Source organism: Physeter macrocephalus, chromosome 11 (genome assembly GCF_002837175.3).
Source record: "Physeter macrocephalus isolate SW-GA chromosome 11, ASM283717v5, whole genome shotgun sequence".
NCBI classification, from domain to species: domain Eukaryota; kingdom Metazoa; phylum Chordata; class Mammalia; order Artiodactyla; family Physeteridae; genus Physeter; species Physeter macrocephalus.
Window position 1 is genome coordinate 172657407 of NC_041224.1, and position 14956 is coordinate 172672362.

Below are 14956 nucleotides of genomic sequence, written 5' to 3' on the forward strand. Positions count from 1 at the left end.
CGAATCCTCCTGCTTCCCTCCAGCCTGATTCCCTCCTGAGCTCCCCTGAGCAGAGCCCTTGGCTGCCTCCTGGGGGCCACGCGCGTCTGGGGTCTGAATGTCAGGGTGTCCCCTTCCCTCCGCCCAACCTGCTCCTCCTGCTGGGGCTCCTTCCTCAGGGGATGCTTTGTCATCACCCAGGAGCCAAGCCCAGGGGCGGGTTATTTTCCCTTCTGCCCCACGTCCGCTCACAGAAACATGGGTTCTCTTCACAGCCCTCCACTCACCGCTGCTCTCCCTCTCCATCCTGGGCTTTGGCCCCATTTCCTGCAACCTCCCCTTCAATGCCCAGCCTGCATCCCTGTCCTGGCCCTGAACCGCTTCTCTACACAGAAGCTGGAGTCGTTTTTCTACTATGGCAATCTGCTCAGAGAGACTCTCTGTTTAAATTCCTTTAAAGCTGCCTAGGACTCTATGGAAACTTCCCAGCATCCTTATGGAGCTGCCAGGCCCCCGATGGTCCAGCGGTTCCATCACGGCCCCATTGCCTCTGCAGGCCCTCCGCTTCCTGCTCCAGGTCTGCCCAGCTTCCTTCGGTTTCTTGAAAATGTCTTTCTCACTCTTTCACCTGCCGAGGACGGTCTCCTCTCTGTTTACCCTACCACATTTTATTCTTCCTCTGATGGCAGCACAAAAAGCACCTCCTCCAGGGGTGCTCCGCTGACTTCCCAGGCTGAGTTTGATCCTCTTCTCTCAGCCTCCAGAGCCTTGTTTCATCATCCATGTTTCGCATCATTTCCTAAGTCCCATGAGTGTCACTGCTGTGAAAATCTTTGAGGGCAGATTCATTCTGTTGCTTGGAGTGTTCCTCTGATCCAGGAGGTTGGGATAACATCCTGCCAGCAATAATTAGTAGCTGTGTTGCCTTGGGGGAAATTACTGAGCCTCTCTGCTCCTCAGTTTCCTCATCGGTAAAATGGGATGAGTAACAGCAAGTATCTCATGTGATCATTTCAAGGACTAGACGGGTTATTCCAGGTAGAGGTCTGAGCAGGCTGCCTGGCAGAGAGATCTCAACCCTTCTGTTGTAGGTGACGTCATCATTATTGCCTGGAGCTCTTCTCCCTAGAGATGACACAGCCCCCTATCATATCAGGGGGATGAAGGGCTGTGTGTTTGCTGCTCTTTCGCTCCCAGGACCCCCTCCTGGTTGCTGAGGAAGATCCTCTGTCAGGGGAGCATGTGGAACTCGTCAGGTGGTGGAGGAGCTCAGCTGGGAACCTGGAAGTAGCTAGTCTCCCAAGCTGGGGTGCTGGGGGGCAGCAGGGGAACTCCTAGCAGGGAAACCCAGCTCAGCTGCAGGGGTGAGGGGTCCAGGGGCTGTGCCAGAAGAGGTCAGGTTCTGGAGCCCCTGCAAGGTCAGCATGAGGGCACGTAATGGGCCCTAGGGAGGGAGGAGTGAACCTGAACCTAGGGCCAGAGCCCCCGGAAGTGGGCATCGGGCAGCAGGGGCCCCTCCCAGTCCCGGGCCTGAGGTCCAGTGGGCTTGGCCACAGGCACAAAGCCTGCTCCTGGGTCAGCTGGTGAGGATGAGGCAGAGGGGCCCAGAGTCTGGCGTGGGCTGAGCGAGTGTGGGAGGGCGGGGGGCTTGGCCTTGGGGCCCAGGCTGCCCATGGCATGGGATCAGGCAGGTAAGGGTGGAGACACACAGGGAAGAGTCCAGTCCAAGGCAGGTGGTTTATTGCTTTCGTAGGGCTCAGAGCCTCCTACTGACCAAGGCACAGGCTCCCTGGGCATGTGGAGCCCCCAGCAGAGTCACTGTCACCTTCCCAAGCGTGAGCAGGTGGGACCAGGCAGGGGGCTCCTCGGGGCACAGGGGCCAGGCTGCCCCCAGGGACCAGGGCTACTAGCTCCTTAGCGGGGGGACCCGCCACTCAGAGGGGAGCTCTAGGCTTGCCTGGGGTTGGTGACTTTCCCCCACAAGATGATGCTCTGAGTATCTCTGTGAACCATGGAAATCAGAAAGGGCCCGCCCAGACCAACAGTTAACACCTGTAAGGTTGAAGTCATCATCTTGAGTCCAGTGGCAGCAGCTCCCTCCGTGCCTTCCTCGCCCACATCAAGCACGGCCTGGTGGGCCCCCTGTGGCGACACCAGAGCGTTACCCACTGGACACAGGGGGGCAGGAGGTGAACAGCTGCCTGACCCCCTCGGAGGGGACTGGTGTTCATGCACCTGACGCTGTCTGTCACCGTGCTGTCAACCTGTTCAATTTGTTTGTCTCCGCAACAAACTCTCAGCTGGTTTGCGGTCGTGATGCACAGATGTGCCAAGTGAGGCTGGGAGTGCTGGGCCCAGAGTCAGAGAGGCAAAGAGCAGGGGCTCCCTGACCTGGATCCCTCTCTGTCTTGAGTCCAGAGACTGTGCTGTCCCCAAAGCACCCCCTAGTGCAGGGGGACGAGCAAGGCAAGGCATTTTTCTCACAGGCAACTGTCCACAGTCCCTGCATGTCAAAGCAGCAGATGGGTGTGCACTGCTTTTGCTCATCTCCTGCCCCAGTGGAAATGCCCCTGAGCCCTCGGCTACTTTGCATAGGATGTGGCTTCCCATCCCCGGACCCCGCAGGCCCCTCGGCACGTGGGCCTCCTTTACCAGGTCCTCTGGCAGGTGGGGTGCAGGGGAGACTGCAGGGCTGCCCTGCCTCCCCCATTCACTCTGACTTCTCTGCTACTAGGATTGTAGTGCCAGGGCCTCTGATATTCTTGTCTTGTGCTCTTAGTGTATTTCCATCACGATGGCCCTGTAGCTGTTGTTAGTACCTATAACCTCTTACCTGCTCTGCTGGACTCTGCATGCTGGCTAAGAGCTATCACCCTCCTTTACAGATGAAAAAACTGAGGGGTACGAGATTTTAAGTATTTGACACTATAGGCAGTGAAAAGTAGAGCTTGGCCTGGGGTCCACTCCTGATTTCAGATCTTTCCCAATGATAGACTTCTGGGTCACATTAGATTTCAGGGAAAGTGGGGACAGCTCCCCACCATGATTGTAACCCAGCTCTCCTGGGCTTAGGGAGTCCCAGGGAGGATGAGTTAGTTATAGGAAATTCAATGAATTTGCAAATTCAAAATTAGCCAAACATCTACCTGTCTGTCACCATTCAAGCTCCCATAAGAAGGATGAATCGTCCAAAGTTTAAAGACACACCTCAGAAAACCCCAGCTTGTTGGCCTCTATGATTTCTGACAGGTCAGACTCGTAGTTGAAGCCTTTCTTAATACCCAGCCGGGAAAGTATGCTTCTCAGCTCATAGTCGCTGGAGATGGAAAACCTTGGCAAGTTGAGTTCATCTATCCGTCTAGGAAATGAGGAAAATAAACTTGAACTTCTGCTGGACTCAGAGCCCGCCTTTTCCCGCCTCACAGCTTGGTCTTCTGTGGTTTCCGCTCCAGCTACCCCCTTCTCCCTGAAATAAGGACCCCTTTCCTCAGTTTCTAGACCACTCGGGGTAACTTTCCTTAATACGTTAATTATCCATCACGTCAGCAGGTATCTAAAGTGCCAGGCCATACACCAGGGCTAGGGCTGGGGCTGGGGCAGTGCCCACGTCTGGCCCTGCTTCTCCCTTGCAAGCCTGTAGGGTGCAGGAAACATCCTAACTCCAGCAGCTGGGAGACTGTGCTGGGGCGGCTGCTCCAAGGGCACCAGGAAGGCTTCCTGCAGGAGGTGGCATGGAGCCTGAGTCCCAGAGGAGGGGAAGGAGCTGACTGGGTGAAGAGGAGTCCAGGAGGCAGGTGGATGCACTTGCAGGAAAGAGGGAAGAAAGATGGGCTGCCCCACAGCACAGAGGCAGCCTGAGTGTGGGCTGTGGGGAGGGGAGGGGCCGGGAAGGGGCTTGGGCTGGCCGGGGAGGGCTGGGGGCTGCGTTCAAGGGCCTTGAGGACCTGAACCAACCAATCCAGCATCTCTATCTTGTCTTCCCAGTGAGCTCCTTGAGGGCAGGGACGAGTCTGCTTCTGTGCAGAGGGGGCAGCAGGTCCTGGGAGCAACAGACCCTGTGTCCCACCCCCCAGGCCTCCCTAAGACTCTTGTCATGGTGTCAGCGCTTACAGATGCCGAATACGAGGAGGCTGAGGCTTCCATTAAATGTTGAGTCCCTCGGGGGCAGGGAGGTACCTATTCCTGCTGTAGTCCACCTTTCCTCCCTCCCTCCCTCCCCCTCCGCCTTTATCCATTCAGTCAACAGATTCTTAGTGAGCGGCCTCCAAGGGCCAGGAATGTGTAGATGCTTGTTCCCCCAGTGCTTGTAAATCAAAGATGTTCCATGAATATTCTATTTACAACTATTCACTGAGCCCACGCCCTGTGGTAACCCTTGGAATTGGAGGAAGGAAAGGGTTGGGAAGGGAGTACATGCAGTGGGAGGGTGGGTCCCATGTCCTGGGGTCTCCTGGGACCTGCAGTGAGGTGGGGCTGAGAGTCAGGCAGCCCCAAGGCGTCCGGTCCCCTGGACAGGGGTTGGGGAAGGGACCGCAGCCTCAATGTCACGTCTAGGCAGGTCTCTCGCCCCTTGCGGTTTATAAAGTGCCCTCCACACCCATTGCCCCCTTGGATCTGCAGAACCTCCCACTCAGGACAGTGGGTCAAGGACGCCCCTCCCCTCTCAGTAGGGAGCTGAGCCCCAGAGAAGCACAGGCAGTGGCCGGGGGAATGTGAGCCTGCGAGTGGCGCTCTGGGTCTGGGGCTCCCCCGCCCCTGCGCAGCTGCCCACACACCCTCCCCTAGGCCCCCTGCAGACACTGGGCCCAGAAGTGCCTCCCCGTCTGCTGTCTCCCTTGTTATTGGTCTCCTGAATTCCACGTCCTGGCCTGTGTGTCTGCCCTCAGTTTATCCAGAACCCGAACCCTTCCCACCCTTCCTGGCTCTTCCTGGTCCACCCCCAGCGGCTCCCCTGGATGAGTGCACTGGGCTCCTGGCTGGCCTCCCTGCCGCCATGCTTGTCTGCTGTCTGTTCTCCACTGGACGACCTGGGTGATCCTTTGGAAACATGGCTCAGATCATTCACTCTTTGGCCCAAAACCTTGTGATGAGTCTCTATTTCCTTAGAGGGGGCGAGTCGAGGGGTCTGCCAGGCTCCGAGTGACCTGAATCCCCACTGGGGGTCCTGACCTCTCCCAACTTTCCCTCTCACTTCCTCTGCTCTGCTGCTCTGGCTCCACTATCCCTCAACCACACCAGGCTCCCTCCCGTCTTACAGGTTTTGCACTGGCTGTTCCCTGAGCCAGGAGTGCTTTTCCCCACCATATTCACACGGCTCGATCCCTCACCTCAGACACCACCTAAGCGCCTCCCTGCTTACGATCACAAACTACTTGCGGGTCCCATTTGTTTCATGATTTTACTGTGCTTGTCTCTCCCCACCTCCGCATTTCTCCCCTCTCGAAGTACCAAATAATTTATTATATTTATTTCCTGTCTGTCTCCTCCAACTACAAAGTAAGTGCCATTAGGGCAGGGAATTTACTGTTTTATTCGCTGACCTACCCTCAGAGTCTAAATTAGTCCCTGAGACATAGCTTGATCTTAATTCATTCATTCAACCAGTGCTGAAAGGTTGAATGAATAATGAGGGAATTAATGTTTCGCCAGTGCAAAGCTGACGCTCAGCGCCTGTCTCACCTGAGGCCCCCACTGATCCCAGTCCCATCTGCCCCCCTCCACCTGCAAGAGGTGGAGCCACGGAGAGAACAGCACGAGTGGGGGCGTTGTGCGAGGTGCCTCATGACTCAGCGCATGCGGGTGTCAGAGGACCCTCAGCCCCGCCCCCTCTGACGTCACCATCTTAGAGAAGGCACAGTTCAGGCCCAGAGCCACGCAGGCAGCCAAGGGCAAGGTCACCCCTGGATGGGCCCTCCCACCTCTGCCCCCGCCCCTGGACATTACTGAGGCCCGGGGGCTGGGGCTCCGGAGTCCAGGAAGAGGGGAAGGGCCGAGAAGGCAGGTGGGCCCACAGCTCCGGGTCCTGGGGACAGTCAGCTGGGCTGCAAGGACTCTCTCCACCTCCTCAGCGTCTCTGGGAGCAACTCGGCCTCCAGGTCCTGCATTTTGCCCTCCTTAGGGAGGACGAGGAACGCGCTGGCTTTGCTGGGGTACTTGAGCTCCACCGCGGGGCTGGCCAGCACCTCGTCCCGGAAGGAAGGCGTTTCCCGGCCCCCAGTGGTCACCGTGGGCACCTCCACTGTCCTGTTCTCGCTCACGGGGAACTCTGACTGCTTAGTATGTTGGGGGTCAGATCGGGTCTTCCACTGGGCTAGAGGCGGGGGGAGCAGGTGAGGGGTCTCTGCTGCAAGAGCCGCAGGCGTCTCACTCCTCTGCCCTGGTCCCTGAGCTGGGAAGACCCGCCCCACACCAGCAGCCCCCCGCGTGCCTCTGGGGATGGCCCTGCTAGGTTTGCACATATACCTGGGCAGGTGGGTAGGCCCTTGGGGATGGGGGTGAGCCCACAGGTCTGGATTGGGAAGGTGGCCACGAAAAAACCCTGGTGAATTGTGCTACCTGAGAAACCACCAGGAACAGGAGAGGGCAAGGGAGAGATGGGGTGAGGTTGGGGTCTGGGGAGAAACGGCAGCTCCTGGTCTTTAAAGGGAACAGTGTTAGTGACCGTGGCTAGTCGCTGGCTTTGCCGGGAGGACACATGTCCCCTCAGCCTTGTGAGCCAGGCTGAAGCCGGAGCCACACGGGGGCCAGGAGGGCAGGGCGGGGTCAGCAGAGAAGGGGGCGCGGGTCTCCCCGCAAGACGATGGAGCATTCAGTGATGGGGGCTTCTTGGGGAGATTGGGGCCCTGGGGCTTCATGGCGTGTGTATCCACCCCGCTTCCTGCTTCGTTTCCACCCCTGCCTGTGCCCCCAGGGTTAGAGGCAGGAACAGGGAACGCCGGGCTGGCTGGGGTGTCCCTGGGGAGGAGATTTCGGAGGAGAAAGTCCTAGGACAGTGCAGGGTTGTAGGAGAGGAAAGCACAGGAGACTGAAAGAACAAACATAGCAGGACAGGCCTGGGTTAGTTTTCTGGAGAAATGGGATCCTATGCCTTCATTTACAGAGGAAAACACAGAGCCAGAAGGGCTGGCCATGGCTGCAGCCAGGAGCTACCAGCAGAGAGCTACCTTGTCTCCCCAGAGCCAGTGTCTCCTCGGCCCGTGACCCCCCCCGACTCAATGATCATTCCTTCTGCCTTTAGCTATGTTGTGTCCCTGTTTGCACTGCTGCCTCTATGTGGGAAATCTTTCTGCCTTCACTCTCATCCTTACGAGTTTTCAGGCTGAGGTTTACCATGTTGAGTTGCTATCAATGGGGTTGGGCACTGGGCCAGCTAGAATCTGGAGAAGAGTCTTCCCTGGATGCTGTCCTTCTCTGAGTCTTCCCTCAGGTGATGGCCTTGCCAATTCCACCCTCATAGTCATAAAAGAGCACAACTGAAGTTCCTTGTGTTGGCCAGGCTGCTCAGAGGTTGTCGCACTGTGAAGACGGCCACCAGCCTCACCTCAACCACCAGAGACTAAGTCCCCTGAGACGGAGCCCGTCAGACACAGCCCACAGGGTACACAGCTGAGGCCTTCCTGAGCGTGTCCGAAAGCATCTCATCAGGGAGGAACCTGGAGCTCCCGGCCACCCTGGAGAGAGCTGAGACCAAAACTCCTTCCTTCTGGCAGCCGGGCAAGTTTAAGTCAGAATAAAAAGTCTCCCTCCGGCTCAGACAAAGGGTTAGTGGCTCCCCTGCACTTATGTCCCGCACAGTCAGCTGTGATTTAGAAAACCCCGAAACAGACAAAGCCTATGATCGAGGCAGAGCCTTGGAGCCTAAGCCCCGCTCAGCCGGGAGCAGCCTGCTCTATAATGTTTTACCGAACGACACAGTTGGCAGCGGCTGGACAGCAATAGCCCTGAAGACACGAAACCAAAAGTGTGTTTCCTTCGGAATTAAACAGGGCAGCCACCTTTAAAGCAGACGTAATTCACCAGGACCGTCACTGTGCTCTGGGAAACGTTTCTGAACAACTCCACAATTTTCCCCTGCGTTTTATGCCTCACAGAGTCGGTGATGAGCTTCCTGGCAGTGTCGGAATCCCGGACGTCGGTGGAGAAGACCTCGGAGGGGCACAGCGCCCGGCATCTTCCCTGAACTTGTCCAGAAGCTTCAGCTGCTCCTGGACGAACACGGCGTTGCCCTCGCTGAGCTGCAGCTGGTTGCTGGGTCGGCCGAGCATCTGCAGGAGGTGCTGGCAGCCCTGGTGGATTTCTGTCTCGGGGGTCTCTGTGAGGTTGAACTGGAGGCCTTCCAGGATCTCCGTCAGGGTGGGTCCGCGGGCCCCCAGGGACAGGAAGGCCAAGGCCATGGAGACGCTCAGCGGGGAGAAGATGACATTCTCAATGGGGGTCTTCAAAGCCAAGTGCTTGTAGAGGCTGAAAGCAAAGTCGGTGTTGCCGGAGACGAATGTGTGGTCGCCCACAGGCGCCCCTTTGTGTTGGTCCTCTGGGGTCACATCCTCTGGGTGAAGCCCGCCCCCTGGGAGGCAGCGGACACTGGAGCAGAGCCCAGCCACCAGGAGCCCCAGAGCCAGGAGGGGCCACATGCCCTCTGCCCTCATCTCTGAAAAGCAAAGCTCCTTTAAGTCTCGGTGTGTCAGATGATGTCCCACCCACCACCCACTGTCCCCACGTGGTCTCTGTTCTCTCTGCCTCTGCTGCTTTGTGACCTCCCAGTTCTAGGTGCCCTCCTGGGCTCCCGACATACATGAAGAGGCTCTGGGCTCCCTCTCACCCTTTGAAGCAAGTCTTGTAATTGTTACCAATTTCCCCAATGGAGAAACTGGGCACAGAGAGGGAAAGGGGCTTTTCCAAGGTCACCCAGCAAGCAAGTGGAGGAGCGAGGGTGAGAAGCCTGGGTTGCCTGACTCCAAGGGGTGAAGGTGGTGATGGGTGTGAGGTGCTGTCCAGTGAGAACCCATCCCCCCTCCTGCTGGGAGAGCAGCCACCGTCAGAGAAGATTAGGAAGCAGGGGCTCCATTTCCACTATGTCCCCTGTCTGCCCCCCAGGACGGAGCCCTGGACTGAGTCAGAGGGCACAGCACCTCTCCCGGCCTCTTGATGACAAGTGTGTGACATTAGGGGGCACTCTCACTGTGGTACCTCGTCGCAGTGAGGGTTCAGTGAGAGAGGCCACCACAAGCAGCGGGGGCAGTGCTGGAGCCTGTGTGGCCCTGATAAGTGCTGGTGTAAAGATCAAAGGAGGGTAGAGTGTTCTTTTCAGCCCCTGGCAGGTGGACCCATGGTGGTTGATTCCACCGTAAGCTTGGAAAGGCCTCCTAGTGGGGAGAAAGCAGGGTGGGCTCAGAGTCTCAGAGTCCTGGGCAAGGATTTCATTTTGGCCAATTGTGAGTGCTGTGTGGTGACAAGCAAGTGACTGAGCCTCTCTGAACCTCAATTCCCATCTCTGTCCATGTTGAATGGCTCAGGTGACATGAAGTATGAAGGTGCTGGGCTCATAAGAAGAGTTCCAATGGTGTCACCTCCACAAGCCACCCTCTTTAGGACCTTACAAGCCAGAGCTGTGATCCGTGGGGAAAGGGGACAGAGCTACTGCCTGGAAGCCTCCAGGAGAGACTGAGGTCTAAGCTGGTGACTTCAGCAAACAGGATTGTTTACAGCCTCTGGCCCCTCATCTCAGAAATCAGAAGAGAAAGGGCTTCTGGGGTGGTATGGGGGAGGGGAGGAGAAGGGAAGACAGAGAGAAAAGGAGCAGAGGAGGGGGAGGAGAGGTGGGAGGGGGTGGAGGGGAGGGAGCTGAGCTGAGTCTCATCCAGAGGCCGGTGGAGAGGCCTTCGGACAAGCTGGGGGACAGAGGTGATCAATTGCCCCAAATGTTAGTTTCCTCAGTGCTGATGCAACCGTTTCTTTCAAAAAAGAGTCAAACATTATCCCCAAAATTATTTCTGGAGAAATAGTACATGTGTATTTGGCCTGGTTGGAGGGCTCTGTTCCTGAGCAGTCTGCCTTTTCAGTTCTGGACAGACTCACCTCCTGTCTGCTTGGCTGTGGGGCCCTTCAGGGACGGTGTAGCCCAGGAAACCCCCCTGGAGAACTTGCAGCCTCTGCCCAGAGGGACCCAAGGCACTAATTCTGTCCGCCCGGCTCTGTTGAGAGCAGCACCCTGTGCCAGACAAGGAGAAGCGCCTCATGGGCCTGGTGGGAGTTCTGACCCTGGCGGTGGATGCACAGCTGTATTGGGTGCACAGCTGGCTCGAATCAGAATCCCACAGAGGGACTTCCGTGGTGGTCCAGTGTTTAAGACTCTGCTCCCAATGCAGGGGGCTGGGGTTCGATCTCTGTTCCAAAAACTAGATCCTGCATGCTGTAACTAAGAGCCCGCATGCTGCAACTAAAGATCCTGCAAGCCGCAATGAAGATCCTGAGTGCCGCAACTAAGACCAAGTGCAGCCAAATAAATAAATAAATATTAAAGAAAAGAAAATAATCCCCCAGAGTCAAAGTCAGAAATGACCCCAGAAGCCCTGGTCGCATGTCCCTCCCTTTGCAGAATCAAAACTGAGACCCAGAGAGAAGACTGGTCTTCAGAGGGCGCAGAACCCTCCCAGCATCGCAACACAGGTCCTCCCGCCTCCCTCCTGCCTCATGTTCCACAGGCCCCATGCAGAGTACTAGAACCACCCTAAGAAAGGTTTCTCCAAATGTGGGAGCATCACGGATTAACTGCCTGGGAGAGCGGGATGCGTGGAGTGGATCCAGAGCCGCCACCTGCCTGGGATGCTGGATTTTCATGGGCGCTGCTGTCTATTTATCCCGCAAAGATCTCCTGCCCTGCTTGCAAAATGTCTGTGGGGACAGCACAGTGTTCTGTCCTCAGACAGGAAACGGGCAGATGATCATTTCTGATAACAGGATTTATTAGATCTATTTGAACAACCTAGTTACAGAAACTGCTTTTGGTTCCTTAAAAAAAAAAAAAAACTAAACTAAAAATAAACACACAAAAAATTTCCCTTGAGAGTGTTTTCTCCTATTTAATAAAACTCATTAAGGAATGTGTGAAAGCTCAGAATATATAAAAAGGGACTTTGAAAAATACTCATGACTATTGTTCTTTTTTAGAAAAAAATATCGACTCTTCTTAGTTTTTCCCCTTTTTTTGTGATTTACTCATTGAGGACCATGTAAAAACCCAGAAAATGGAAAGAAGAATATTTGAAAATATTCCCCAGAATTGTATCACTCTGGGACAGCCCTAGCGAACATTGTCTTCTGTTTCTTTTATGTCATTTTTTTAATGTTTGTCTGCAAGTGTGTGTATATGATAGGAATCTCCAAACACAAACTCAGATAAGTTTAAAATGCAATACAGCTCAATTATGTGTATATAGCTTGATTTGCATGTTGATACACTCCTCCTTTCTTGAGAAAGGAAGGCATGTCTAAATAGACTAAGTGGGAGAGACTTTCAAGATGGCGGAGGAGTAAGACATGGAGATCACCTTCCTCCCCACAAATACATCAGAAATACATCTACATGTGGAACAGCTCCTATAGAACACCTACTGAACGCTGGCAGAAGACCTCAGACCTCCCAAAAGGCAAGAAACTCCCCACGTACCTGGGTAGGGCAAAAGAAAAAAGAATAAACAGAGACAAAAGAATAGGGATGGGACCTGCACCTCGGGGAGGGAGCTGTGAAGGAGGAAAGGTTTCCACACACTAGGAAGGCCCTTCGCGGGTGGAGACTGCAGGTGGCGGACAGGGGGAGCTTCGAAGCCGCGGAGGAGAGCGCAGCAACAGGGTTTGGAGGGCAAAGCGGAGAGGTTCCCGCAGAGGATCCGTGCCGACCTTCACTCACCAGCCCGAGAGGCTCGTCTGCTCACCCGCCGGGGCGGGCGGGGGCTGGGAGCTGAGGCTCGGGCTTCGGAGGTCAGATCGAAGGGAGAGGACTGGGGTTGGCTGCATGGACACAGCCTAAAGGAGCTAGTGCACCACAGCTAGCTGGGAGGGAGTCCGGGAAAAAGTCTGGACCTGCCTAAGAGGCAGGAGACCATTGCTTTGGGGTGCGCGAGGAGACGGGATTCCTGCTCTGTGTGGCCACAGACAGCAGAGGACCACCTAAGCAAGCTCCAGAGATGGGCGCGAGCCACGGCTATCAGCTCCGACCCCAGAGACAGGCATGAACTGCTAACAGTGCCACCACTGCCACCAAGAATCCTGTGTGCAAGCGCAGGTCACTATCCGCACGTCCCCTGGGAGCCGGTGCAGCACGCTACTGCCAGGGTCCTGAGACCCAGGGACAACTTCCCTGGGAGAACACATGGCGCACCTCAGGCTGTTGCAATGTCTCGCTGGCCTCTGACGCCACAGGCTCATCCCGCATTCCAATTATGACTACCATATCCCTCCCTTTCCCTAGCCTGAGTGAGCAAGAGAGCCCTAATCAGCCGCTGCTTTAACCCCCTCCTGTCTAGGCAGGGAACAGACACCTGAGTGTGGCCTACACGCAGAGGCGGTGGCTAAACCAAAGCTGAACACCAGGAGCTGTGCAAACGAAGAAGAGAAGGGAAATCTCTCCCAGCAGCCTCAGGAGCAGCGGATTAAATCCCTACAATCAACTTGGTAAACCTTGCATCTGTGGGATACCTGAATAGACAACAAATGTTCCTAAAATTGAGGCGGTGGACTTTGGGAGTAACTGTAGACATAGGGTTTGCTTTCTGCATCTGATTTATTTTTGGTTTTATGTTTATCTTAGCTTAGTTTTTTTGTTTTGTTTTGTTTTTGATTTTATCTTATTTATTTATTTATTTATTTTTGGCTGCGTTGGGTCTCCGTTGCTGTGCGCGGGCTTTCTCTAGTTGCGTCGGGTGGGGGCTACTCTTCGTTGCAGTGCGCAGGCTTCTCATTGCGGTGGCTTCTCTTGTTGTGGAGCATGGGCTCTAGGCACGTGGGCTTCAGTAGTCGTGGGTCATGGGCTCAGTAGTTGTGGCTCATGGGCTCTAGAGCACAGTCTCAGTAGTTGCGGCACATGGGCTTAGTTGCTCCGCGGCATGTGGGATCTTCCCAGAGCAGGGCTCGAACCCATGTCTACTGCATTGGCAGGTGGATTCTTAACCACTGTGCCACCAGGAAAGTCCTATCTTAGTTTAGTTTTTAGTGCTTGTTATCATTGGTGGACTTGTTTATTGGTTTGGTTGCTCTCTTCCTTTTTTAAATTTTTTTTCCTTTTTTTTGTCTTTGTGAGTGTGTGTGTGTATGTTTCTTTGGGTGATTTTGTCTGATTAGGTTTACTTTTACCATTTCTCTGAGAGTTCTGTCTGGTTTTCTTTGTTTGTTTGTTTGTTTTCAGTTTTTTCTTGTTTATTTTTTGTTTGTTTTTCTTTCTGTGTGTATGTGTATGTTTCTTTGTGTAATTTTGTCTGTTTAGTTTTGCTTTTACCATTTGGTTTGGGATTCTATCTGTTCTTATTTTGTTTTTTCTTCCTTTTCTTCTGAGCCATGCAGCTGTCAGGGTTTTGGTGCCCTGCCCAGGTGTCAGGCCTGAGCCTCCAAGGTGGGAGAGCTGAGTTCAGGACATTGGACCACCAGAGACTTCCCGGCCCCGCATAATATCAATTGGTGAGAGCTCTCCCAGAGATCTCCGTCTCAACACTAAGGCCCAGCTCCACCCAACAGCCAGCAAGCTCGAGTGCTGGACGCCCCATGCCAAACAACTAGCAAGACAGTAACACAACCCCACCCATTAGCAGAGAGGCTGTTTAAAGTCATACTAAGTCATACTAAGTTCACAGACACCCCAAAACACACCACGGGGTGTGGCTCTGCACACCAGAAGGACAAGATCCAACCCCACCCACCAGAACATAGGCATCAGTCCCCTCCACCAGGAAGCCTAGACAAGCCACTGAACCAACCTTAGCCACTGGGGGCAGACACCAAAAATAATGGGAACTATGAACCTGCAGCCTGCAAAAAGGAGACCCCAAACAGTAAGTTAAACAAAATGCAAAGGCAGAGAAATATGCAGCAGATGAAAGAGCAAGGTAAAAGCCCACCAAACAAATGAAGAGGAAATAGGCAGTCTACCTGAAAAAGAATTCAGAGTAATGATAGTAAAGATGATCCAAAATCTCAGAGATAGAATGAGGAAAATACAAGAAACGTTTAACAAGGACCTAGAAGAACTAAAGAGCAAACAAACAATGATGAACAACACAATAAATGAAATTAAAAATTCTCTAGAAGGAATCAATAGCAGAAAAACTGAGGCAGAAGAATGGATAAGCGATCTGGAAGATAGAGTAGTGGAAATAACTGCCACAGAGCAGGATAAAGAAAAAAGAATGAAAAGAATTGAAGACAGGCTCAGAGACCTCTAGGACAACATTAAATGCACCACCATTTGAATTATAGGGGTCCCAGAAGAAGAAGAGAAAAACAAAGGGTCTGAGAAAATATTTGAAGAGATTATAGTTGAGAACTTCCCAAACATGGGAAAGGAAATAGTCAATCAACTCCAGGAAACGCAGAGAGTCCCATACAGGATAAATCTAAGGAGAAACAGGCCAAGACACATATTAATCAAACTATCAAAAATTAAATACAAAGAAAACATATTAAAAGTGGCAAGGGAAAAGCAACAAATAACATACAAGGGAATCCCCATAAGGTTAACAGCTGATCTTTCAGCAGAAACTCTGCAAGCCAGAAGGGAGTGGCAGGACATATTTAAAGTGATGAAAGAGAAAAACCTGCAGCCAAGATTACTCTACCCAGCAAGGATCTCATTCAGATTTGATGGAGAAATTAAAACCTTTACAGACAAGCAAAAGCTGAGAGAGTTCAGCACCACCAAACCAGCTTTACAACAAATGCTAAAGGAACTTCTCTAGGCAAGAAACACAAGAGAAGCAAAAGACCTACAAGA

General features: G+C 53.8%; 1 protein-coding gene across 1 annotated transcript; it reads right to left on the bottom strand.

Moving 5' to 3' along the window:
• Positions 1-1926: 1926 nt before the first annotated feature.
• LOC102979308 (serpin A3-8-like) lies at positions 1927-8624 on the bottom strand. Its single transcript, XM_024131059.1, is given in 5 exon segments — positions 1927-2121; positions 3187-3337; positions 6010-6289; positions 7974-8147; positions 8150-8624. Coding segments are annotated over 5 exon segments (1275 nt in total).
• Positions 8625-14956: the final 6332 nt, after the last annotated feature.